This window comes from Brachycentrus maculatus, unplaced genomic scaffold (assembly GCF_059751285.1).
Source record: "Brachycentrus maculatus isolate JH-2025_06_01 unplaced genomic scaffold, ASM5975128v1 h1tg000292l, whole genome shotgun sequence".
NCBI lineage: Eukaryota > Metazoa > Arthropoda > Insecta > Trichoptera > Brachycentridae > Brachycentrus > Brachycentrus maculatus.
The window spans coordinates 397,551-423,876 of NW_028281043.1; the positions used below are offsets into that span (position 1 = coordinate 397,551).

The following is a 26,326-nucleotide window of genomic DNA, read 5'->3' on the forward strand; positions in this document are numbered from 1 at the left end:
ATTCAAAATAATAAAAAATATTATTTACGTTTTCGTATGCAAAAAAAACTCAAATTTTTTTTTTTTCAATACTTCGCATTTACATTTTCGATCCATTTAAGTTTTTTTTCAGTCCTAAAAAACCGTAAAAAATGGGTTTTAGTGTAACTAAATTAATAAATTATTTGGTTAACAAGCTCTTATTTTTTTTTAATTAAATTATAACACGTTTTGAAACCATAAGTTAATTAAACATTACTTTTAATTGGGTGGAACAAATGGAGTGTGGCCAGCCCAGAAACTACAAGAATGAGAATTTGGATAAGGTAAATTTATGTATGTGTTTATATTGTGTTTGACACGCCGCTTACCCGAAGGGATAAGCAGAGAGAATAGAATTCCACACCAATATATCTTTGCAAAAAACCTCAGCCTCTTTCGCATTCATACATCGTCTCATACACATACACCGATTATTTCGACACCTGACCTGAACACTTTCAATATGAATCGAATGAGTGAAAAAAGGATGGTTAAAGAAATTTATTAGGCGTTTCAATGTAAGACTTCAATATCTTCATATTCTTCAAACGCTCATCCATACCTGGTGGTGCATAGGGTACTGCATCATATAAATGCAGTGTTATCTTGATCGTTAACACATGAAGGGAACGTGATCAGCCCTCCGCTTCAGGTGTAAGTCCATGGTAATATTGAATAAATATTACAGTGAAAAAATCACTTATATTTATTTTACTCCCCTCCCCTGGGAATTGATCCCGGGATGTTCTGTACGATAGCCAAGCGTGCTGACGATTACACTTCGGAGGCGGACCGTATTCCCATCTAATTGAAAAAATACATTTCGGCAGTTGAAATGCGTTTTCTCAGACGAATGTGCGTCTAAATAATGTACAATAGATGTTCGAATGGTGATAAGAGGAAATAATAACAATTAAGAATTAACGATAAAATTAAGAAAAGTATGTTGGAATGGTTTGGGGATGTGAATCGAATGAAGAAAGAACGGTTAAACGTGGTCGGTATTGAAAGCAGAGGAAAACCGAGGAAAACTTGGCATGATCATGTATTTCAAATACTTGAAAGTGCTCAGGTCAGGAGTTGTAATAATAAGAATGAGGAGATGCGTGAATGTGGAAGAAGCGAAGATTGTGTGCAAAGGTAGCTAGTTAGTTATTAAATCCTATCAAAAACTTGAAAATTCTCAGACAAAACTTACGGCACATTATCCTATTGCTATGTAGCCTATTTTAATTAATGTATAAAATACAAAAACCCGACGAAAAACGCCTAAAAGGCGATTTTTGTACTGGGTCAGATAAGACCCACCACCGCTGGGCGCGTTTTGTTTGAGAGCATCGGGCTTTAGGTGTTAAGTTCAGATTAATTAATCAGACTTACCCTTCCATTTTATCACAGGTTTCCGTTTATTGATATGAATTTAGTACTTATTGACGTTAGCGACCGGTCAATGTTTGACAGTTATGACCGCTGTGAGGTCTGAATGCAAGTGCACTATGTAAGCAACAGATTTACTGAACGCAAACTGTTCTGTGTAGCGGCTGTCAATAGCGAACAACTAAGGTCAAATGAATGCCGTTCACTTATCAGTTGACTTGTTTTTATTACAAGGTCCTAGAAAACTTCAACTGCCTATGACGAAGAACGTATCATTGACTAAAAAGTACCTATTTAGCAACAAAATAACACCGATGCAGTGTGAACCAATCCACCCTTTCGGAAAAATATAGAATCGTCCTCTTCTTTTTCTTTTTGTAGATCCTATGAATCTGTTTGTGCCTCTGCTTGTCGCTCTTGGGATATTGACTCCTAGCTATCTTTCCACCTTTTTGGAGGTCTGCCTGGGGGTCTGTGTCCTTCAGGGTTTCCTTGAAGGGCTATACGTGGAAGTCTGTCTTCTGACATTCTGAATACTCAAGTTAAATAAATATCACTAATATTAATATTACTTTTTAATATTCTCTTTATTGCAACATTTTCAGTACGTCCAAATACTTGTTCACAGATGTAGATTATCACTATTTTTTAATTATTTTAGTTATTTTTCACAAGAACTTCCAAGAATTTGAGTTGTGTGGTTGACAATAATGAGTAGAATTAGCAAATGTTACACGTATGTAAAATGATCAATTAAACCACCGTATGACAGTCGTCTGCCCCGTAAATGCCCAGACTTCCATATTCTTCTTCATCTTTGATGAGATGTCAAAAAATAAAATCAAAAATCCTCTCCTTTATATTCGGGCACTTGATTATTCACCCTACGGATGAGATGTCAACTTTGAAAAGTGTGACACCTTTAAAAATATCAATATCATTTTCTTTCGACATCGGACACTAGATTTTTTTTTTTTGGTATTTTACAGAACAGTTATTTCAATCACGTCATTCAAATAAATGAGTTAGACAAAATTAGTACTTATATGATTCCAGTTACAAAATTCCACATTTGTAAATTTGTGAAAATAACTGGACACTGACTAACTAACCATCACGCCACTTCTCCTCATGGGTAGGCAGAGAGAATAGAACGCCACCAAATAATTTTCACCTCTTACACATACATGCATCTCCTCATATATACCCGCCGATTATCCCGACTTCTCACCGGACGGCTTTCAATTTGTTGTACTATTCTTTCTTCACTTATTCGATTCATGTGCCCTAACCAACACCTTTTTTATTTTTATCGATTATGCACACCTCTTTCTTGCCTTGCAATTATTACTAATATCACCATTCGAACATCTCTTGTACATCTTTTGACGCACATTCGTCTGAGAGAACGCATTTTGACTACAGAAGTGTAATTTTATAATAAGATGGGAATAAGTTTTTACTTTGAAACTAACCATCGAGTAAAGTGACGACTTTTTGTAAAAATGTCGTTACTAATTAAATTTTTGGGTTCGACCGTCCACTATTCATTCAAATATCAATGACGGAAGGTAGAAATAAAATAAAAATCATAACTCTTCAGTTGAGCCAAATAAATAGAAAATAATTCATTATACCTATTTGGCCTGTTCAATTAATACGTTGACTGAAATTAAGGGGAGGTAAATACTTTGAGAGGGAAATAAATATGTAACTTCTAAATAAAGTACATTTTGTTTATGATGTCGGTCTAGGTATTAATTTAACAGACCGCGTATATAATTACCATGAAACTACATTATTATTAAATAACTATTTCAACAAAACAGTAAACTATTATATTAATATAAAATGTTTTCAAATTAATTTTCATACATTTTTTTGTAAACGGTGAATAATTGTTGCTTTCCATCTTCGATACGAATGCATACGAAATAAAAAAAAATAAAACAATTTTTTAAATATATCGTAGTAGGTTTATTTCATAATAAAGTTTTATGGATCACAATTTTATATGCTATTAAAATCGCTTCTGCCCTGGTCTGAAGACGCTCTTAGGCTTAAGTTCCACTGATTCTTGGTTCGATTCCCCTCCGGAGATGTCTGCTGGCGGGTTGGACTTGAATAAGTCTGTAATGAAATAGATTATCAGTTATGATGAAGGATAAATGTGGTGGAAAATATCAATGTCGCCTTCATTTCCATTTTTTGCCAGATAATCGTAAATCTTGAGTGTTTTGTATATTTATGTAACTTACAAGAAAACTTATTGAACTAATACAAAGTTATAAAAGTAATAGACTTCTTTTGAGAAGCAAATCAATCACCTTGAATGAATAAATATTTTTTTCTTGGATTATTTTCTTGGATACTTTGTGGCACATTTTATAAACTTTATAAAATAAAACGACATTGTTATAACCTCTTTTTATTGGTACACTTTATCCAACCGGTTTCGACAAGAACCTTGTCATCATCAGGGTTTATGTACTAAATTCCTAAAACTCCTAATAAAAACAACATTTAATAGTTTTTTAAAATATTTTTTTTAAATCATATTTTAATATGGTGTTCGGAGTGTGTGGAAGTTTTTGGTAAGGGAAGGGCAATTAACCATGAGTATTTCAATGTTTTAGAATTTAGTACATAAACCCTGATGATGACAAGGTTCTTGTCAAAACCAGTTGGATAAAGTGTACCAATAAAAAGTGGTTAAAACAAAGTTGTTTCATTTTATACAGTTTAAATAAATAAATTATTACACTTATATTATATTTTGACCAGTTATTTTAACTACAATATTTTTGGTGTGTCTAAATCTTTGTACACAAATTTGGGTTTTGTCCACATAGGAAGAAAAAAATCTCCCATGTGGACAAACCCATATTTGGGATCAAAGATTTAGAGATTCTCAAAATATTGTGAATACATAATTTTGTTTTAAAAAAAGAAAGTTTCTCAAGGACTGACCCTTAACCTCTGTCTAATTTTTGCAATCGCCTTACGCGTTTATTTCATCATTAAATATGCACACATCTTTATTTTATTATAGTCTTTAATATCTTTAGTAGTAAAACATCCAGAGGTTTCAGTCGACAGATTTTTAAATACGAAACAGTTACTTAATTAACTCAATACCTATTTATCCATAGTTTGCACATTATGTCACCCAGCTTCTCGACTAATACTAATTTTAAAGATATAATGTATTTTGAAATATTTAACTTACTAGCTAACTCACCAAAATTTCCGTTCTTGCTGCAGAAGTAGGCAGAAAGATAGAACACCACATCAATCAAATATATATCAATATTACCATGGAACGCAGGACTGATCTCAATACAATCATCTGATTAACATATTATTTTTTGACATCTCATCAAAGATGAAGAAGAATATGGAAGTCTGGGCATTTACGGGGCTGACGACCGTCAAAGGCTGGTTTAAGTGATCACTTTACACACGTGTAACATTCACCAATTCTACCCATTATTGACAACCACACTACTCAAATTCTTGGAAGCTCTGTATATATATTCTTCTTCACCTTGATGAGATGTCAAAAAATAATATGAAAATAACTCCTGTAATTGGAGATAATCCAGATTTTGTGAACAAGTATTTGGACACACAAAATGTTATTACATCTGTTTAGCGATCAAATTAATAATTAGTTGATTTGATGAAATGCCCTTTGCTCCATCAATTGCAGATAAGGTTTAAAAGAGGGAACATATATGTGCTTGTGAGTGTGTATCGAAATCTGTATGAGCAGAATGCTTCCACGGCATTGATACTAGGATACTATTACTATATGACTCGCATAACCTCCCTGATTACATTTTATCTAATATAAATAATTCAATCAAAATTCTTGCGTATGTATACTTCGCTAGTAACTACAGCATCTTTTTGTTATTAGACCATACCCAGACGATTGATATTGCGATTCGTTGTTTTGAAAAATACCATCTTTGAAATAGCAATTTTCTTATCAATATGTTAAAATACAATATGTTAACAGATTTAAATGGTTTTGTGGCCTGTTTTTAAGCAGGATTATCCTTCTGCGATGTCGATTCCCTGTTGTCAATCCATCTCTTTGGTCGTCTACCATCGCGTTGGCCATAGAATGCTATGTGGGGGAGTCTGGATGGCATTCTCCTCACATTGGGAATACCATTGTCTTCCCCACCTAACGACATCTTTGATCTCGCATGTTTCTCTTATCCTTATTCTATCTTGTAGACTCTTGCCAGATATGCTCCTTAGAGTATTCATTTCATACACTCTTTGTGCGTTTTTTGTTAATGCGGTGTCCGCTGTGCATTCGATTCCATATGTCATTATGGATCGCACATAATCACATTTCAATGGTTATGATAATAAATGGAGAAGATACTTGGGAACAAAAAAATCATTTCCACCTTATTGAAAATGTTTTTTTTTAGTTGATCTAGTTTAATACTTGTACTGATCCTTATCTGCACCCAGTGATGCATAGGCCACTGCATTAAATCGATGCAATATAGGGAAGGTGATCAATCGTGTGCTTCGGGGTAACATTGAATAAATATTAGTGTGATAAACTCTTTTATATATATAAATATATATATTTTGACCCTCCAGGAATCGAGCCCGGGACCTCCAACATGGAAGTCAAATGCTAACCACTTACCTATTATGAAATTGGACATTATTGGTGATATATTATTCAAGCCAACTATCCAAATTAGGAAATTATTGAAACATTGATATCTCAAAATTAATGAAGAAGAATATGAAAATCAGGCTATTGTCTGCCATAAGCTGGTTTAAGTGATCACTTTTTGCACCTATAACATTCACCATTCTACGAAAAATTGACAACCACATTACTCAAATTTCGAAAGTTGCATTTATATTCTTCAATCGACACATTCTTTCATATGAGAGTCATCTGCAACATCTATGGTTGAATTGAGTAAGTTTTTAATTAGCTAAGCAATAAAATACTGTGAAGATAATTAATAGTCAGTACCTACCCATCGGGACAGTATTTTTATATATAATTGTAACAGGTATCTTATTTTCATTCCTGAATTCCATAGTTAATTTTTAAATTTAAATTTAAATTATGTTATGATGTACGAGTATGTTCATATGCCAGCATTAAATTTTCATATATTTTTCAGACCCATCCGTGCAGAGTACTTACTGCATTACTTATTTCCCAGTTTTTTTCTATTGTATATTTCAGTCCAGTATTTAAAAAAAGTGTCATAAGTGTTTGCTTACATGTTTATATAAGTGGAAATAATAAATATTTTTTACAAATTGATTGTGTGGTTTCAAATCAAGAAATAATAAAAAAATAATAATATATAATAATGTGTTTTTTATGCAAGAGTGTCACTTTAGGAAAAATATATATACATACATGTATATAAAATATGTAGGTACTGTTTTAGAAGGTAAAATATAAAAATGTATAGTGTATAAAATAGATAATTATTGTAATAGAATAAAGAATAATAGAAATAATAAATAATTTCAAGTAAAAAATGTTAAAAATTACTTTATGGAGATTTTAAATAAATCAATTTTGTAAGTTGTAAATTGGAAAAATACGAATCAGTGCTTGAAATTTAGATTATTTATATAAAATTAATAATGGTTATTAAAATGCTTTTTATGATTTAAAATATTAATAAATAAAAGACAATAATTATCTTGTAAATTTTATTAAGTAATAAGATTTCATTTTATACCTATTGTACTTACACATTATTTATACATTTGGATAGAATTTTTGTCATTCTGAGTTCAGTGAACAAGATCGAAACAAGCAATATTGGTAATTACTTCGCGACTAAATAATTATTTGATATATATTATGAACATTTAAGGGTTGAAAATAATGTTTTATTTATTACTTCTAGCGCTGAAGCGATTTCTGCTTAGTTTGGGGACAGGGGCTGGTGCCTCCTCGGCGGCTGCTGCTGGCTCGCTCTTGGCAGGAGCGTTGTAGCGTCTTCGACCTAAACAACCAAGGACCATATTAATTTGAGATCCATTAGATGAATTATTGTTCCGTGTCTGTCTGCTGTACTGTAGGTTGTAAACTTGATGAATAGGTGCCAAGACTTTCATATTTCCTTTTCCGTAAAAAAAGATTATCCGTTTATGTTGAGACACTTATATATCTGATTGATTAATCAATTTTTGTCGCATTTTCAAATTATTTCAAATAGAACACACCAAAAACGCATATGTTTAAATAATGTCATACATTTCGCTTAGGTTTTCATTTAACGCATATTCATTATAAAAATACAAAAGTACTACAAAATATTTATCAAAAATAAATATGAAAATGTTATGTAATAACCTGGATCAAATTTAAGCTAGCTTTAAAAATTCAATCACTTGACAATCAATTATTTTATTCGCCATCAAAATAACGCATGAATCATTAAGAAACTGAAGAAAATATAAACAAAAAAGAACATTTGAATGTTTCCAAATCTCTTTTATCTAAATTAACATCTCAACATACATGAAGAAGAATATGAAAGTCTTGATTCACAGTAGAATTTTCACTACTTTTATTCATAATCGATTGTTTACTTGATAGTCAGACGATGAGGAACATACATAAATTTTATTATTTTAACGATTTAAAAAAAAAAACAAATATTTCATCTACTAATAGAGTCGGCGCAGATCAAAAGTGGATATGGATACAGTACACCTCAACGTATATGAAGAAAAATATTGTAGTCTGGGCGTTTACAGGGCTTAAGATCGGTCATAGGCTGGTTTAAGTTATCTCTTAAACACTGTAATATACATCATTCTACCCATTATTGATAACCTCACTACTCATATTTTTTTTAATTATTAGTTTAATCAATATTTAAAATCATATGTACGCGGCTTTTTCCTCTAAAAAATGGAAGAACAAATATTGTCCCAGTATGAAATTTAATTTGGAAAAAATCTTACAAACACTTTCATAAGGGTCTCTGCCAAAGCTTACTCAACTCAACCATCAATGCTGCCGAGAACTCACAAATGAAAGATCGTGTCAATTATAGGATACATTTGATATACGAGTTTAAAAAAAATATAAGTGGTCAATAATTTTTAGAATGGTGAATGTTACGTGTAGATAAAGTGATTACTTAACCAGCCTGTGATAGGTCATAAGCCCTGTAAGTACCTAGATTTCCATATCCTTCTTCCTCATTGGTTACATGTCAAAATACTTATATAAGTATATTTTAATAATTATGGTAATGGTTGGTAATGAAAAATCTTTTTTTAACTTATGGCAATTATTTGAACAAACATTTGTAAACAGTTGTAATGTAATAAAATTCAGTAAAAGAAATCCTTTTCTAAATTAAACTGTAATATCTTTTTTTTTAAAGTGTAGCGAAATAAGTGACATCTATGGAAAAGGGGCGAAATCAATTTTGTACATCATATCGTATTTAAAGTACTGAATGGTTTCCCAGATGTCGCTCACTCCTTTCAACAACGTCATATATCAAAAATCGTTAATTTTCAGTTGTGTATGTTTTCGGAATTCTCAAAAAATGTACTATATTCCAGCAAAAGTGGCATAATTTTGACTTAATATTTACCCGCTACAGGGCAGAAAGTGTTGTTTTTGCTTTTTGAAGAAAAGGTATTGTTTAATTATTTTTTGAAATGTACTTAAAAATTTTCAAATGGAGAAAAAACAGCCAGGTTTTACCTAAAAATGGTAAAAAGTTCAATAAGTGGCTTGATATGTATTTTTAATACATTTCATTATATTTTTAAAATTTAAAAATGATCTCCAGAAAAATCACCTTTTTTTATTTATGACGTTGTTGAAAGGAGTGAGCGTTGTATGGTCTTTCCTTGATCGGATATATCAAATGAAATAATAAACCCGTATATTCGGAAATAATGACGTGGGTTACTGGATTGTCACATGACTACGAGGAATAATGAATATTATGCACCTGTATATGTCTTAATAGCATCACGTATAATTTGACGTACATCCGTCTGGATTTAAACGAGTCTCCATGCTTCAAATACTTTGGATTGCAACTTAGTCTTACCTTTGTTCCTCAAGAATAAAACAATTAAAACATTTTTTTCGCTTGTATCTAATTCATGTTATAACCGTATTTAAACCACGTGAATAGTACCTAGCAATACTTATGTAGATAAGTAAATTTACATTATATTTATATAAATACCTTTTGAGGGATTGAAACTGAATGGATAAAAACTAAAAAAAATTACAAAGTTCTGCGAATTGTGAAATTGATGATAGTATACTAAATAGTGTTGAAAATAATGATCAATGCATTAAAATACGAGTCACAATATATTTTAATAAATAGTGGTATTTACCAAATGAAATTTAAATAAAAAATAAATTGATATTACCGCAAAGTGACTGGCAAATCAATTAATGAAATTATTTATTAAGTACCTACCGAAAAATTAATTGACATCACATTTATATGACGGAATACACAAAAAACTGAAAATAAAAATAAAAATGATACAAATATATAATAAAAATTTGGGAATCGTAAAATTAAGATTATACGTAATATAGTACTAGGTATTTATAGTAAAATATCAATTAATCTGACCTTGACCTTGAAATACATGGCAAATATATACAGTTTCATGGAAAAGTAATTTTTCGGGTGCAATTTTTTTTTTAATATGTAACCCATTGCTTGAAATTGTAAAAGGATCAATCTCAAAAACACCGAATTCGATGAATACGACTTGTATATTTCATATAATTATTCATTTTTATTTTATAATTTTTGGAGGTTATTTTATATCTTCTGTTGTACGCCAGTAACAAAGAAACGATAATGATAATATATTTTTACAATTTTTTCGTTAAATTAATTTCTTGTTGATGGATATAACCAAAAAGTGGCAGTCACTTTTTCGTAATACCTACCCATCTGTAATTTAAATTTTACTCGGTTATTACCACTATTGTTACATATTTTTACACCTGAGAAAAATATACTCACTGGGATTCGTATTATAATGTCATCGACGTTATACCAAAAATATGACAGACCATATTTTAACGAATAAAACCGATGCCTTGATATTAATTTCTAACTAGTTTTCAAAACAATATCACGTTTATTTTATTCATTCAAACCCTTATCCGCACCCCAACGGTGCATAGGGTACTGCAACACATAAACGCAGTGTTATCTTGATCGTTAACACATGAAGGAAAGGTGATCAGCCCTCCGCTTCCGGTACCAGTCCAAGGTAATATTGAATAAATATAAGAGTGAAAAAATCACTTTTATTTGTTACGGGTACGGTAGCCGAGCATGCTACTATTACACTACGGGGGCGGACTATTTTTATAAGAGAACATCAATTGTGTACTTTTCATTGATGTGCTTTATCCAAAAAAATGTAATATATGACAATGCCGATTGGTACGAGTAGGTAAATTGAACTTTCAACATACGATAAATAAACCTAGAAAAATGTATGCAAATATTACATATATTACTTTAATTAGATCCTACACTGTTGATAATTTTGCCTCAGACATATGATGTAGTTTTTAGCGATTAAGACATTTCTTGCCTTCTTTTTAAACCAGTATCTGTAGTGGAGTGCCAGGAGCTCATAGATTGCAATAGTGAAATATGTATCTGCAATAATTTATTTCGATTCCGACCCTGGTTTCATTACGTATTCAAAGAGTAAATTACGCAATTGGAACCAGGGTCGGACTGGCTGAAATAAATTACTTTTTAAATACATTTTACCCTTTTCTATTTATGCGCTCCTAGTTGAACGGTTTCCGCATGTCATTGAAAAAAAAATAAGACAAGATAAAGAAAGATAAAAATCGGATTAAAAAGACATACATATTCGATATTTAAAATAATTCACAGAATCATTGCTAAAGTGTCGTAGGCGGTTTCAGCATTCGGAGTAACAGGAGCACATAAATCAAAAAGTTATTTTTTTCTTGAAAATCGTTTTTTCCCGCCAGTTAGTAGATGTAACCAGTGCCGGACTGGCCATAGATTTATTTATTATTAACTTATTAGACGGCAATCCAATAATTGAGGACAAAAGTTAGCCCAAAATTCCGAAGACGCGTCACTTTTATAAGGCACATTTCTTTACACGAGAGAGAAGAAATTTATGACGTAGATAAAAAGAGAAAGAGATTCGATAAACGATTGTTAGACAATAATTGAGAGCGAAATTTCAAGGACGCGTTACTTTTTTTGGCACATTTCATTACACGAGAGAGAAGAAAGTTATGACATAGAGAAAAAGAGAAAGAGAGATAGACGTATGAAAAATTATACAAAGCGATAGAATAATATTATGTCGTTCATTTGCGCGTTGCATGTTAGATGCTCACGTCAGACGCTATATATAAACAGTAGATGTACCACATGTTGGGTAAATAATATTTATCATTGTGTTTTGTGATTTTTTGCGTTTATTTTACGTTTGTGTCATGTGATTGTTTTTTAACAAAATTTTAATTGTTATATTTCTTTGAAGCTCTTTCTCTTTCTCATGTTTCACTTCTATCACATATAATATACGGTTCTACACGCTTAGTTTTTATAACAAGTTTTTAGTATTAATAAGTTTATCGAAAGAAGCTGTCAGCGTCATAATTAAGTTATAATAAGATACAAGTAGAGTGATTTTATAACTAAGTCGTAAAATGGTAAATCATAATATGAGTGATTCAAATAATAATTAAATTAATCACGAGTTGGAAACTACTTGTTCAGATTATTCTACACGTAATAAAGAAACCTGACGTTCTTTTGAAACTAGACAGCCGTAAAATATGTTAATATCTTGTCACATAAAAAAAATCCTTAGGTAATTATGGATAAGTATACACGTAACGTAAGTCGTATTAGATAATATACTTACATATCGATTGCCTGGAATGCAAAACTGCAAAATCCATAACGTTTTATACAAAATTTTATACAAAGGATACATTTGATGTAGTATGAGTGATGGACAGTACGGGTATAAACACATACCATCATTGTATTATATGTGAATTCTTTTATAAAATACAAAATTTTAAAGTGACAATTCAATAGTAATGATTTGAGTTCTCTGTTTAACCCTTATCCGCACCCGATGGTGCAAAGGGCACTCCATCATGAACAAAAGCAGTGTCATCTTGATCGTTAACACATGAAGGAAAGGTCATCAGCCCTGCGCATCAGGCACTAATCTAGGGTAATATTTAATAAATAGAGTGAAATATCACATATTCTTTGACCCCCTCTGGGAATCGAACCCTGGATGTCTAGTACGGTAGCCGAGCGTGCTGACAATTATCCTACAGAGGTGGACAAAGAAGTATATGGCATAATAATCATGTAGAATGCTCCAATACACTAATAAAATGTTTGTATTTTACGTAGTATCAATCACAATGTGTCGAAGAATCTTTGGGCTAGGGATTTTAAAAAGTTTACTTGAATTAATTAATATTTCACCTTGGTTGTTTTTGTTTCCATTTATTGAGTGATCAGCTTGTGGTTGACTTTCGGCGACTGGTTTTTCGCTGGTCGCTTCCTGGGTGTGGTGAGTCTTGCCTGAAAAGTAGTTGATTTTTTCAATGAATAAAATGGTTGGTACACACTAAATAATTTCTGACCATTCGGCTCATCTACGATTTCCGTTAGCAGAAATGCTCTTTCTCTGTAATTATAGGAAATTAATAATATCGTCCTCATACAGGAGAAAATGACCAAATGTATTTATTACAAAAACGAGATTATTAACTATTTGACATCACACTAGCTTAATGTTGACCTGGAAAAAATCGAATAATCGAATAATCGAAAATGGAAAAGGTGTTTTTTTTTAAATTATTTTAACATAATTTCTATCTTCATAATACATAGATTCAATGAAAAAAAATATGTAAAAAGTACCCACTCCCCAGAGAAAGTCGGACATCTATTTTTGTAATCCCGGAAAGGTTAACATATGTAAGTTTACAAAAGTTCACAAATTCTGGGTTAAGAAACATTTGGACATATTCAAAATATTGCGAATAAAGATGTAAAACTAACTAACCATCACGCTGCTTCCCCGCAGAGATAATACAACGCCACATTATTCTGTGTTTGCAAAACATTATTAGCCTCTTCCACATTCATGCATCTCGTCATACATACCCGCCAATTATTCCAACTCCTCAAATGCAGTACCACATTTCTTCACGTAATTAATATTAGAGTTAACATGATGAGGAATTATTCAATTATCCAGGTCCCATAAATGAGAACATTATACATTTCAGAACTTCCAAAGGTTATCTGATATTATTGATTATGGCTCAGAAGAAAAAGATAAAGAATACATTTAATTTAGCAGGGCCCCATTAATAGAGACTTTGAAATACCTTGAATACTTTCCAAAAGTTGTCTGATATAATAGATTGTGGCTTAGTAGAAGAAGCGTCAGAAGAAGATGAAGAATATATTCAGCTTACCAAGACCCCATAAATAAAGAGTTAGAAATACCTTAAATGCCTGCAAAAGTTGTCTGACTATATAAATTGTAGCCCAGAAGGTGATGAATAATTAATTTAATTTACCAGGATCCCATAAATGGAGACTTGGAAATACCTTAAATATTGCAAAATTTATAAGATGTTATGGATTTTGGTTCATAAGAAGAAGTGTAAGAATATATTTAATTTACCGGGACCCCATAAAAGAGATGGTAATGAAACTAGGTAGTTAAAGTCTCTACCAAGATCCTAGTATCTCAGAGAAGAGTAAATGGTACTACACTACAAAGAATATCCTAGATCTATGTAACAAAAACGATCAAGGACTAATTGTAAGTTCTATTTTTATATTTAAACGATTGGAGCTCGGGACAAGTACATCCAACAAGATGATACTGTGGAAAGATGTACGTTAGAGACTGTTAAATGTCGACATATTTTAGTATTTTGACAAAATGAACAACAAAACAAATGCTTTCAGAAAATCTCGTAAATATTACTTTACAGGAAATTGAACAGATGGCTTTAAAAAACTGGCATGTGAATTATCTCAATCGCGTAAGATATACAGAAGGTGTGAGAATCTGAATAAATATGGTTGTTTTGCCATCAATTCAATCATCTGAGGACAGATCGTTAACTAAAACTTCAATATCGTGATCTTTTGCAGATATAACTGTAAGTATATTTTGTATTTTAAAATCATAATTGACTTTATGGTATGGTAATGTAACACTTTCTTTTTCATTCATCGTTCTCTTTGTGTAATAAAAGTGAACGATGAATGATAAGGAGAGTGTTATAACTGTAAGTGTTGAATTACCATTAGCAGCTTCAGCGCGTCTTCTTTTCAGTGCAGCCAGTAGGTCATCGTTGCTCCTGAATGGTCTCACAACGCCGCCCTTTATCCTTCTGTTAGCTTCGGTAGTGGTAACTGCATCTTCTTCAATTTCTTCTTCTAGCTCTTCACCTTCTTCCTCCAACTCCTCGACCGGGGCTTCCTGCAACACGTTAACCACCTTTTTAAAACATGTCCTTAAATTAATCGATGACCAAAAATGACCAGACTTGATCATAATGATTTGTATTGATAACTCAACATAGATGAAATAGAATATGGTGGTCTGGGCATTTACGGGCCTTACAATCTAGCATATCTATATATGTGGCTGGATCTATACACGTATAACATTCAACAATCTACCCATGATTGACAACCACACCACTCAAATTTTGGAAACTACATGTATGCTTCAATTGAACCTTCTTGCATCCTAGTTCTTCTACGACCGTCATAAGCTGGTTTAAGTGATCACTTTACACACGTGTAACATGTGCAAAGTGATCACTTGATCGTCTATGGTTAGATTATATATTTTTTGGAACATACCTTCCTTAATATGCTAAGGAATAATATTTTTATTTTTTTTTATTTGATATTGACTTTATGGAATGACATGATGATTTCAATATAAAAATAAAACACTTATGCAATATCAAATTTTGTGTCACTTTACTTTTCGTTTGGCTCCGGTTTCATAACCAATGTGGGTTGCCTCCTACGAAATTTATACGTCATACGTTTTTCAGTTTATTACATTAAATTAAAAAGCTCAAAAAGTGGTATCATACAAGTGTTTTATTTTTAAACAGGGTATTCCTAATTTTAGGATATTCCTAATTGTTACGCTTTTTTAAATAAATGATCAATTTTTTGTATGTTTTTTTCTAAATCGTTTAAGAAACGTGTAAAAAGGGAGTTCAGTGTATAATTAATAATTACTCATTATTAAAGAAAACATTTGTTTTATACCACTTGAGTTTCATTAAAGACTACATGTTTCGGAAGTTAAACTTTCATTATTCAGGTATGTATAATAACTAAAATAAAAAATATAAAATTAATCTATAAATAAGGAGAGTGAATGTTAAGGGGAGGGCGTTAGTCAAGGGGCTGAGTTTGAAAACAAAGGAAAAACGGAAAGCAAAGGCGAAGAGTTTTGAAACAATATATAGTTTAATAAATTATTATTACAACTTAGGTTTTATTAATAATTATTCATATGTGAGTAGGATATAGGATGTACGTATATACATTGTATCTCATAAAAATTGCTATAACATTCTGTTGTTTCACCAGAATCAATCATTTATTTTTATACGTGCAATTTTTTTTGCCCGTTTCGTCAGAAAAATAAGAATTGTGACGTAACCATTTTACTTTCAACTTATAGCCTTGGTGATCTTTATTATTATTTGTAATTCCAGCGATATTATTCAAAGAACAGATTTTTTTGTATAATTTATCTTAAGTGTTATGATCTCACGTTTATAGCGCCACGAAGCTACTATACGTGACTTGCAAAAAATATATAAAACATAGTTAAGGCAATATACAGGGTGACACAAAATTAATCACTATATCAGAAGACGTTTAAATTTTTGCAAATGGCGTCGTACGTCAATAAATAATATTTGACAATTGTGAACTAGACAGCTGCAGTACACAAATATATTTGGGGTGGCGCAAAATTAATTATTTGTATATGGTTTTTTATAACTTTTTTAACCAATTAAAAAAAATTGAGTAAAGGAAATCATCATTTCGACCTTAACAATTTTTCTATTGAGTAAAAAAGATGATATTCGTCAAGTGGCTGCCGACAGTGTTGATACACATTATGTTGTATACTGCAGCTTTCTAGTTCATAAATGTCAAATATGATTGACGTACGACGCCATTTGCAAAGATTATAGCATCTTCCGATTGGGTGATTAATTTTGCGCCACCCTGTACATAAAGTACTTGCAGGATATTATATGCAGTAGTATACTATATGGTATACTAGATTTGTGCATTTCCATCGGGTGAGATTGAGTTCACAAGAAAACTGGTGTTCGTTTGGTCTTCGATAGGCGCTTGTCATCGGCTCATTAATCACAACCATGGTTTCACAAATCGCACAGCTACGCACATTATAATAACTAGTTGACGACAAGTGTATACGGTCGAAATGAAAATCGTAGCAATCTTTATCTAGATCTCAATCTTAGGTTGACTTAGGTTGACTCCATACATTTTCCATTTTTTGCCTTTGATATTGATTTTCATATTATATATTTATTTAATGTTATTAATGTTTTTTTAAAGATTAAATTATGTGTTTTACGGATGATTTTTTTTTATTTACATACAAAGAGAAGATTGATTGCTGGAAACACATGAAATAATGCACAGAAATCAGTTTAACTAAATAAAAGCGTAATAAGCGTCCACTTTCATTCTTCTTTTAACTCCATGTTTCACTTCAATAAGGAATCTATTGTTTACTGCCTGTTTAGCTTTTGCCGTAAAAAAGTTTGCAAATTAACGCAACAAAATATACCAAATGGATATTCTACACGTATTTTTTTTTAAATCGTAAGTAACTTTTTTGTCTGAATGATACCTGAAAGACGAATCTTACATGAGCACGATAGTAATAGATGAGAGAAAGTGTTGAGATCGTAAGCTTGACATATGTTAAAACAATTTGCGTGAAAGTGCAATGATAGTTTTTTTTCGTAGCGTTAAAATAATTGCTGCAAAGTATATCTTTCAGTGACACTTTATGTACAATATTATGTGACATATTCCCTCATGTTCACCATACAAATTCAATACATTTTTGCTAAAGTTTGCGTTACCAAAGTGTTTGTATGACTACATGAAGAAGAAACCAGGAGTGTATATCAGGGCAGAGGAGTGTGACGTTTTCTCCTTTCTGCCTACTCTTGCAGGGAAGTATTAATGTACTAGTAACGAAAGTAAGTAAAAGAGGAAAGAGCAAAAGTAATAATAAGCAATATTTAGCCATGATTTAGTGTACAATTGGTCAAAACGTATGTATTTATGGTATATATGTATAGTATATATATATATATATATATATATATATATATATATATATATATATATATATATATATATATATATATATATATATATATGTGTGTGTAATTTTGAAACTATATATATATAGTTTCAAAATTCTTCACCTTTGCTTTCCATTTTTCCTTTGTTTTCAAACTCCGCCCCTTGACTAACCACCTTCCCCTAACTTTTCCCTCTCCTTATTTATAGAACAATTTTATATTTTATATTTTAGTAATTATACAGACCTGAATGATGAAAGTTTAACTTCTAAACCATGTAGTCTTTAATAAAACTCAAGTGGTATAAAACAAGTGTTTTCTTTAATCATTGTAACATGTCTTATCACAAAGTTAATGCAGAAACAATAATAACTTAATGACGGGGTAAGTAGAAAAATAATTATTTTCAAAGCTCTCCTATATTATTGCTTACCGGCAAGAAAGTTGTAAACGACGAGTTGAGTTTTTCCAAGCCTTTAACTACATATTGAGAGCTTCCGGAACATTGTATTAATGACTTTACTAATTAATTTTTGTTTGGCAGTAATGTGTAAGTTATTCGATTATTATCGATGCGATGGAAAATATTGTCTTATTTGCCCATGGCTTGCAGCGACGTATGCTGATGGATTTTTTGCTGATGGCTACAAAGCGCACAAGCGTGCACGTCAGACGCTATTTATGAACAAATGAAGTATCACACCTTGAGCAAATAATATTTATTGTTATTGTGTTTTAAAAAAAAACCAACGTAGCAATAACAAAAACCGGAATAACAATACATGCAATTTTTTATCGGTTTCTCGAAAATATCGAACCACGGACATATGTAGATATATCTCAAATTTTAGTTATCACACAAACCATGACTATCAGTATAACTTATTGAAGCACCAATCAATGACAATGTAAATATTGAATAAACAGAGTATTTTGTATGCATATTTTGTATTGTATTTCTTCTGAGATGCTCTTAACGTGCTGCATGGGCTTTGTAGTCTATAGATAAATTTGACATCATTGTGACCATGATTTCAATCTTATGTATATCTATTACGTATCGTCTGCTACAAGCCAGACCTATAAAAATGATCGTTTATTCTCACAACAATATGTCTGCATATGTATTTGGAATTAACGTTAATTTTATAATACACATGTCAATTACAGACATTAGTTGACGTTCGGATCAATTAATTGGATATTTGATCTTTGACATATCCTGTCTTACAAATGTTACTTTGTAACAATATTATAAAAAAAACGAAACCGTTTTTATGTAGCATTTTCAAAACGTTGGTAACGCCTATCAAAAGCACACGTTGAAAAAAAAACTGGTTTAGTCAATAAAAAAAATCCGGTTGGCATTGACCTAAAATTTGTTCCCTCTTATACTGTCACATATTCGCCTCTATTCCACACACATACTCGGCATATCAAATGTCGATTGTTTAATATTAGGGGCCTCTTTTGTGCTTAAGGATTCAATGAAAATCACAACTAAAAATCTTTTTATTTTAAATAAATTAAATTGATGCTCTTCTATCATGTTCACAAAATATTTTTTTAAATAATATACGAGTAATTATACAATTTGTAAAATATGCGTGAGACAAATAGTTTCCACGTCAAAAAAGTAACTTGGGTCAATTCGTAAATACATTTTTTTTTAAGAAAAAGATTTGTGTTTTTATTATTTGTGAAAATACTTCAATTTCATACTATTTATGTGAACCCAGGCGGCTCATCATTAGAAATAGGTATCAGATTGTCGTTGGGCTCGAACCGAGAAATTCTGACTCAAGAGTCCGCGACCACAACCCGACATTATATATTAACGTTAATTACCTGCATTCTTTTTTTTATTCTTTTTTCATTTTTAAATTAAAATTACAATTTATGTTAATGAACACCTCCCTAACCGGGACCCATGATAAGATATTCATTTGAATTTTAAAAAAATTGTCAAACCAGAGGAGGGTTGCTGCAACTACTCGCTCTGAAGGTGGGGGAAAAGGAACAACCCTGATTGTGAGTGTGGAGCTGAGAAGACCATAAGAGCGAGTGTTTGAGTGAGCCTTTGAGTCAGCAGACCTGCACAAAGTGAAGTTCTGCTGACTCAAAGGGTTTGGTGGTGACCTTCGAGATATCTAGGAGGCGGTGGAGTGGCTGATGAGACTGGAGCCAAGACTTATTTATTTCTAAGACACATCCCACATGAATGAAGAAGAAGCCGGAGCCACACGACAAGCAAAGTAAGTTGTGGACAGAGGGCTAATGATGAAGATGAAGGATAAATGAAGACCTGGGTTAAGTTAGGACGCAGCAAATCTTGGGTTTAACTTTAGTCAAAAAATGCGATTCAGTTGGCTAAGTCATGTAATCCGCATGCCTCCCGAGAGCTTGCCTCTTTTACAAGGCATCAGGTTCGCGCCGCCCAGGACGACTACTGCTGACAATTCGTCTGCAGTTCTCGTCTGAACTTCGGACTTGACTCGGGAGGATGCGAGGGAGCTGTCCACCGACAGACAGTTTGTGGACATGGTTGAATGAATGGTTAAGTTGGATATGCGCACCTTGGGGGCAGCTGTCGTTGTGGTCGAGGGGGTCGCCTTGTTGGCTTGGCTGCGCGCCAGCGCCCCCCGACGCAGCAGAGAGTTGCGTGGCCTGGGTGCTTCGCCCTCTGGGTAGTCGGCGTCTTGGGCCAACACAGCCACCACGCACAGCAACACTAATCTGCAACACAAAATGCCTCGAACATGACACCATCGACAAGGAATCTAAAATCAATCACACGACACGTACAAAGTGTCGTTGGACGACTAATGGTTACGTAAAATAAGCTCGCATTATATTTGATGTAGGATACAAAACCATAATTAAAATATGTAATCATGTATTATAGAAAATAAAATTATTAATCATTATCGCTCAATAGTGTTTATTTTGACATCCCAACATAGATGAAGAAGAATATGGAAGTCTGGACATTTACAGGGCTTATAACCTATCATGTGCTGGTAAAGTGATCACTTTATACGAGTGCAACATTTACCATTCTACCCACGATTGACTACCACACTTCTAAAATTTTTGGAACTCATACATATATTATAATTCTCATGTCACTTCGTAATTCTACATACACCATGAATCTCATGATGCTGTACATTAGTAATCTCATGACCGACGAGTATGAGTTCACAAGAGCTATTGTAGAATACTTTGTATATTATTTTAGTTCGTACAAATCAGGACAAATTCGCATAAAAAAAGTACTGACAAAATAATATCACATCTCCTGCTTTTGATCAACAGGAAGACTACCTTTTTTCAAAGAAAAGTCAATAAATGTACATAAAAAATTATAAAAATTATAATTAATTCTAGCCTCAAACGAAAAATTCGCCCTACTAAGTCTGATTTGTATAGTTTTTCTTCGTATTGCACGACTAGGCTGTGGTGTCTTCTAGAATGTATCATATTTTGTGTATTTAATTCATGAACATGAAGGATAAATATATGAACTACAAATCGAATTCTCAAAATCGTTAAAAAAAAATAGGTTTGAAATATGAATTATGATCATCTTAAAAAATGTATTATTTTTATATTTTCAGAATTAATAAAAAAAACGCATTATTAGTTTGCGGATTAAAACGTAAAAGCAAAACAGGTCGACATAAAAATTAAACTTCGCATAGTATAAATAAATACATCACAATTTATAAAACAGTCGCAACATAACAAAAGCCTTTAGTAAAAACATTGAATCGCTTTTTTTTACATGTAAACATATGCATAAATAGATTTATATTAATACATAATATAACGCCAGAAATATTTGTTTACATATATATATATATATATATATATATATATATATATATATATATATATATATATATATATATATATATATATATATATATATATATGTATATATATATATATATATATATATATATATATATATATATATATATATATATATATATATATATATATATACATATAATAAAAAGAAAACGATCATTCATATTTAAACGAGCTAGAGAAAAAATATATAATTGTGACTCTGTTCATTCATTTATTTTTATTTATTTATTTATATATTATAACTTCACAAACAGAAAAAATGTACATTGGAAGCTTTAATGCTAAGAAGCATTGTCTACTAAGCAACCAAAATTGCGAGGACTCATTAGTCAGAGTTTCCCGGTTCAAACCCACTCTACTACAATTTCATACCTATATTTAATAATGAGCCGCCTTAGCTCACAGAAATAGTATGAAGTTAAGTATTTTTGAAAATAATAATAAATATTTTTTTTAAATATACGACGCGGATTCGGGATCTCTCGCATTATAGTAACTACCATCTTCTGCACCGAGCTTATTAAATACGAGCGAGAAATTATTTAATACTAATTTTTTTTTTTTGACATCTCATCAAAGATAAAGAAAAATATGGAAGTCTGTGCATTTACGGCACTTAAACCAGCCTATGACGGTCGTAAGCCCCGTAAATGCCCAGACTTCCATATTCTTCTTCACCTTTGATGAGATGTCAAAAAATAATATGAAAATAACTCCTGTAATTGGAGATAATCCAGATTTTGTGAACAAGTATTTGGACACACTCAAAATGTTGTAATTACATTTTTTAATAAGTTTTCTTAAACTTTCAAGCTCATTTATAATTTGCGCATTGCACGTAACATTCCAATGGGTGCTGATATGGTTTACAATAAAAATACATTCAAGATGGTCTTCTTCTTGTTCTTATTATTATAGGCCTTTTTAAGAGGGATTAGCCTCCCAGCTATCGACCCATCTCTTTGGTGGTCTGCCCGGGAGTCGTCTACCATGGGGTTGGCCGTACAGTGCGATGTGGAGGAGTCTGGATGGTTCCATTCTCCTCACATGCGCATACCATTGTCTCCTTCGTTGCCTTCCCCACCTAACGACATCTTCGATCTCGCATATTTCCCTGGCATTTCTGATTCTATCTCGAAGACTCTTGCCTGTCATGCTTCTCAGAGTTTTCATTTCTGACACTAAGCGCGTTTTTTTTATGGTGACAAGTTTTATCTGGACATTCAAGATGGTGACAAGTTTATTTTAAGTACGAATATTATTCGGATATTTGAGAGGAATATGTTTATGTTTAATACATATTCTTCTTCTAAATACCCCGACATTCATATTCCCTTAATCAGTGATGAGATATAATTTACATATCATACTATCAGAGTTTAGTAACACTATAGATTGCTTACTTGTTATTCTATTTTTTTAAACCAACAAGCACTATTTCATTTTATACCTAAGATTTATCAAAGTTTGGAATCTATGTGCTATAAATAATTAATTGTTATTTCAAAAGAAAAAAAAATATTTATTGAATTTATGTTAGAAATTCTGAAGGTTTAAATCATTTAACAGCTCTTGATAATGTTTAATATTGTGACCATGAGGGTTCAGTGCATCGATTTGGCAATATTAAACTGTATGTATTAGTATGTATACAATATGTTTTTTGTACTTATTTTTTTAACACGCTTTATGCATCTAATATGCATAATGCAAACAAAACTCTTTGCATAAGAAATATATGTGTATTCTAACATGAACAATTATCATATATGTGAATAAATAAAAATGTTAATATTAATTTGCTCATTATCTTAATTCTTAAAGAATTTTTTGTAGGTCAGGATGGTATATCTAGTATAAAAATAAGTCAAAAAGCTACATTGATATTTGCACAAATAGTTTAATTATTTATATGATTTAAATATTCCATTAGCTACAATGACATTACAATTTCGATGGAAATTCCATCAGTTGGCAAAGTAACGCAGTTGAAAGCAAGGCAACGCGATCGTGAGATTACTGACACGGTGCTATCCTTGTGCATTATAATTCACGGAATAACTGTATTTTTTGTCCATTCCACGGTGAACTACACCGCCAATCCATTACAAATTAAACGTTATATATTAGCGTTTCTGAATCACTCCATCTGCGTGTGTATTGGACCAGTAAACGCCTCCAACCGGCTTACCTTGAAGCCGCGGTTTGGGAAATAAATGATTATTGGTAACCGATATTTACCAATCGTTAAATAACGGGAAGGTGTTCAACAAGTGCTTATTACAGGTAGGACTTGACATTAAACACTCGTGTTTTCGACTGTCTAGCCCAGTGGTCGGCAAACTTATAAGCATAGAGCTAAATATGCACATTACAACGATCAAAAAAAATATTAGTTGCCTTAGAAAATTCTCCTTCCCAAGGATTAACAAGATCCTCGCAAGGGATTGCCAATGTCCAATGATTTATGGCATATTTAGTTTATTTGTCTTAAAAAGGATAGTGCATGTGTATAGTTGATAATAAATTAATAAGGTTGATCCCTTACAACAATACAATAGACACAATGGATTCAATGTTTCATTTCAATCAAGATTTGTCACAGAGCTCATTTATTTGTCTCGTTCGTCTTTTCATATTTTCTAAATAAGACACCACATTTCTGAAAAAATAACAAAACTAGGATGTCCAAAAAAGAGTAAAGTCTACGTAATTGGAGGGCATGTAGGCAAGATGTATGGATGTGAAAGAAGCGTGGAGTGTATGTCGGGACAGAATATTGTGGCATTCCATCCTCTCACGAAACGGCGTGATGGTATTAGTAGTAGTAGTAAAAAAATGTGAAAGGAGGGTATCCATAAGAACACTTGTTGCGAATTATGTCCTTACATCTCTTTCGAAAGTTTGATCAAGACAGGATTGTATGTCGTTATATTTATAAATATAAATAAGATAATTCCTCCGTTTGCTTTTAATAAGTTTTATGCTCGAAAATATTGTTGGCATAAATACGCAGAGTCGAAGAGCCTTCCCGCGGAGATTTGTTCTTAAAGGGTCAAAGAGCCACATTCGGCTTCGGAACCACACTCTGCCGACCAATGGACCAGCCTGAATGTAACTAAATACCCGGGTTATTGAATTCGTAATAGCCGCTGGAACGATTGGCTACATTAACTTGTGATCTAAGAACCGGATTACGGTTCGCAGGTTACGATTTTTTCTTTTAGAATGCTCTTTTTGCAATGTGTTGACGTATCGAAACGACTTAAAATTCCCTAACCTTGCTGATTCTACTTTTACCCCTGCGAGATGGTCGTGCGGTCACGCGGCTATGACGCTCAGATGGAGTTGAAAGATAAGCCGTGCAGTAAAATGTCAGATATCCAGATAAAACTTGCTATACTAGGCTGCATACATGTGTAGTGTTGGCGAAACCTCCACCACCGTCCCCTCTACCGCTGCCAATCTACCGAGAGAACATTCTATTCACCAATATCTACATCCGCGTTTCGTCCATCTAAAGGTCGCGACTCCGCTTTCTGAGCCGTTGTTGCAACTCGCTAATATATTCGCGTTTTTTGTCTCTCAGCACAATATGTAAGTGATTTGGGCGATGTAAACATTCCATAGGTGGCCGAGAATGCAAACAATTTCGCCTCAGCACAGTACACGTAAGTGATTTGGGCGATCTTAACATGCCAAGAATGCCAAAAATTTCGCCTCAGCACAAAACACGTGAGTGATTTGGGCGATCTAAACATTCCATAGATGACCCAGAATGCCAAACAATACACACGTTTCTCATTTTCTAGCTTTAAACATGCATATTAACTTATGTTTTTTTACATGCCTATTTCCTGTAACTTTTAATTTAATTTTGAAAATAAAAGAGATATTTTTATTATTCACAAAAATACAATTTCAAACTATTTCTGTGAGCCTTAGCGGTTCATTATGAGAAATTAGAAGGGGTTCGAATTCAGAAACTCTGACTCAACAGGCCTCAACACTCAAGGGACCACAACCCGACACCCGTTTTATTGCTTTATATTTTATATTTTGCCTAGTGTTTTCATATTTGTCACTTTCTTATCTGTTTTTCAGTCTTGACATCCTTAATTCCATGTCCCAAAACGAGTAATGGAAGTTACTCATCGGGAATATTATATATCGCTCACTCCTTTCAACAACGTCATAAATCAAAAATCGTCAATTTTCAGCTGTGCATGTTTTCGGAGTGCCCAGAAAATGTACTATATCCTAGCAAAAGCGGCATATTTTTAACTTAATATTTACCCGCTACAGGGCAGAAAGTGACGTTTTTGCATTTTGAAGAAAATGTAAAGTTTAATTATTTTTTTTTTAATATACTAAATATCTTTCAAATGGAGAAAAAAACCTTCAGGTTTTACATAAAAAGATCTGTTGCACAGTAAAAAGTTCAATAAGAGGGTTGATATTTATTTTAATACATTTTACGTGTTATATTTTTAAACTTTAAAATCAATTGCTTGGTATCCAAAATAAAACTAGGTTTGTTGGATTGAATTCTACATTTAGTTATGT

The 26,326-nt window shown here is 32.2% G+C and overlaps 1 protein-coding gene across 1 annotated transcript in view; it reads right to left on the reverse strand.

Moving 5' to 3' along the window:
• Positions 1-3,351: 3,351 nt before the first annotated feature.
• LOC148305036 (uncharacterized) overlaps positions 3,352-26,326 on the reverse strand; it is a 32,012-nt gene continuing 9,037 nt past the window's right edge. The window contains exons 2-6 of the mRNA XM_088267326.1: positions 20,458-20,617; positions 14,790-14,967; positions 12,942-13,040; positions 7,314-7,418; positions 3,352-3,528 (exon numbers count right to left, since the gene is read on the reverse strand). Of these exons, the coding sequence (XP_088123452.1) occupies positions 3,419-3,528; positions 7,314-7,418; positions 12,942-13,040; positions 14,790-14,967; positions 20,458-20,617 (652 nt within the window). The 3' untranslated portion in view covers positions 3,352-3,418. The remainder of the gene's footprint in view (positions 3,529-7,313; positions 7,419-12,941; positions 13,041-14,789; positions 14,968-20,457; positions 20,618-26,326) is intronic.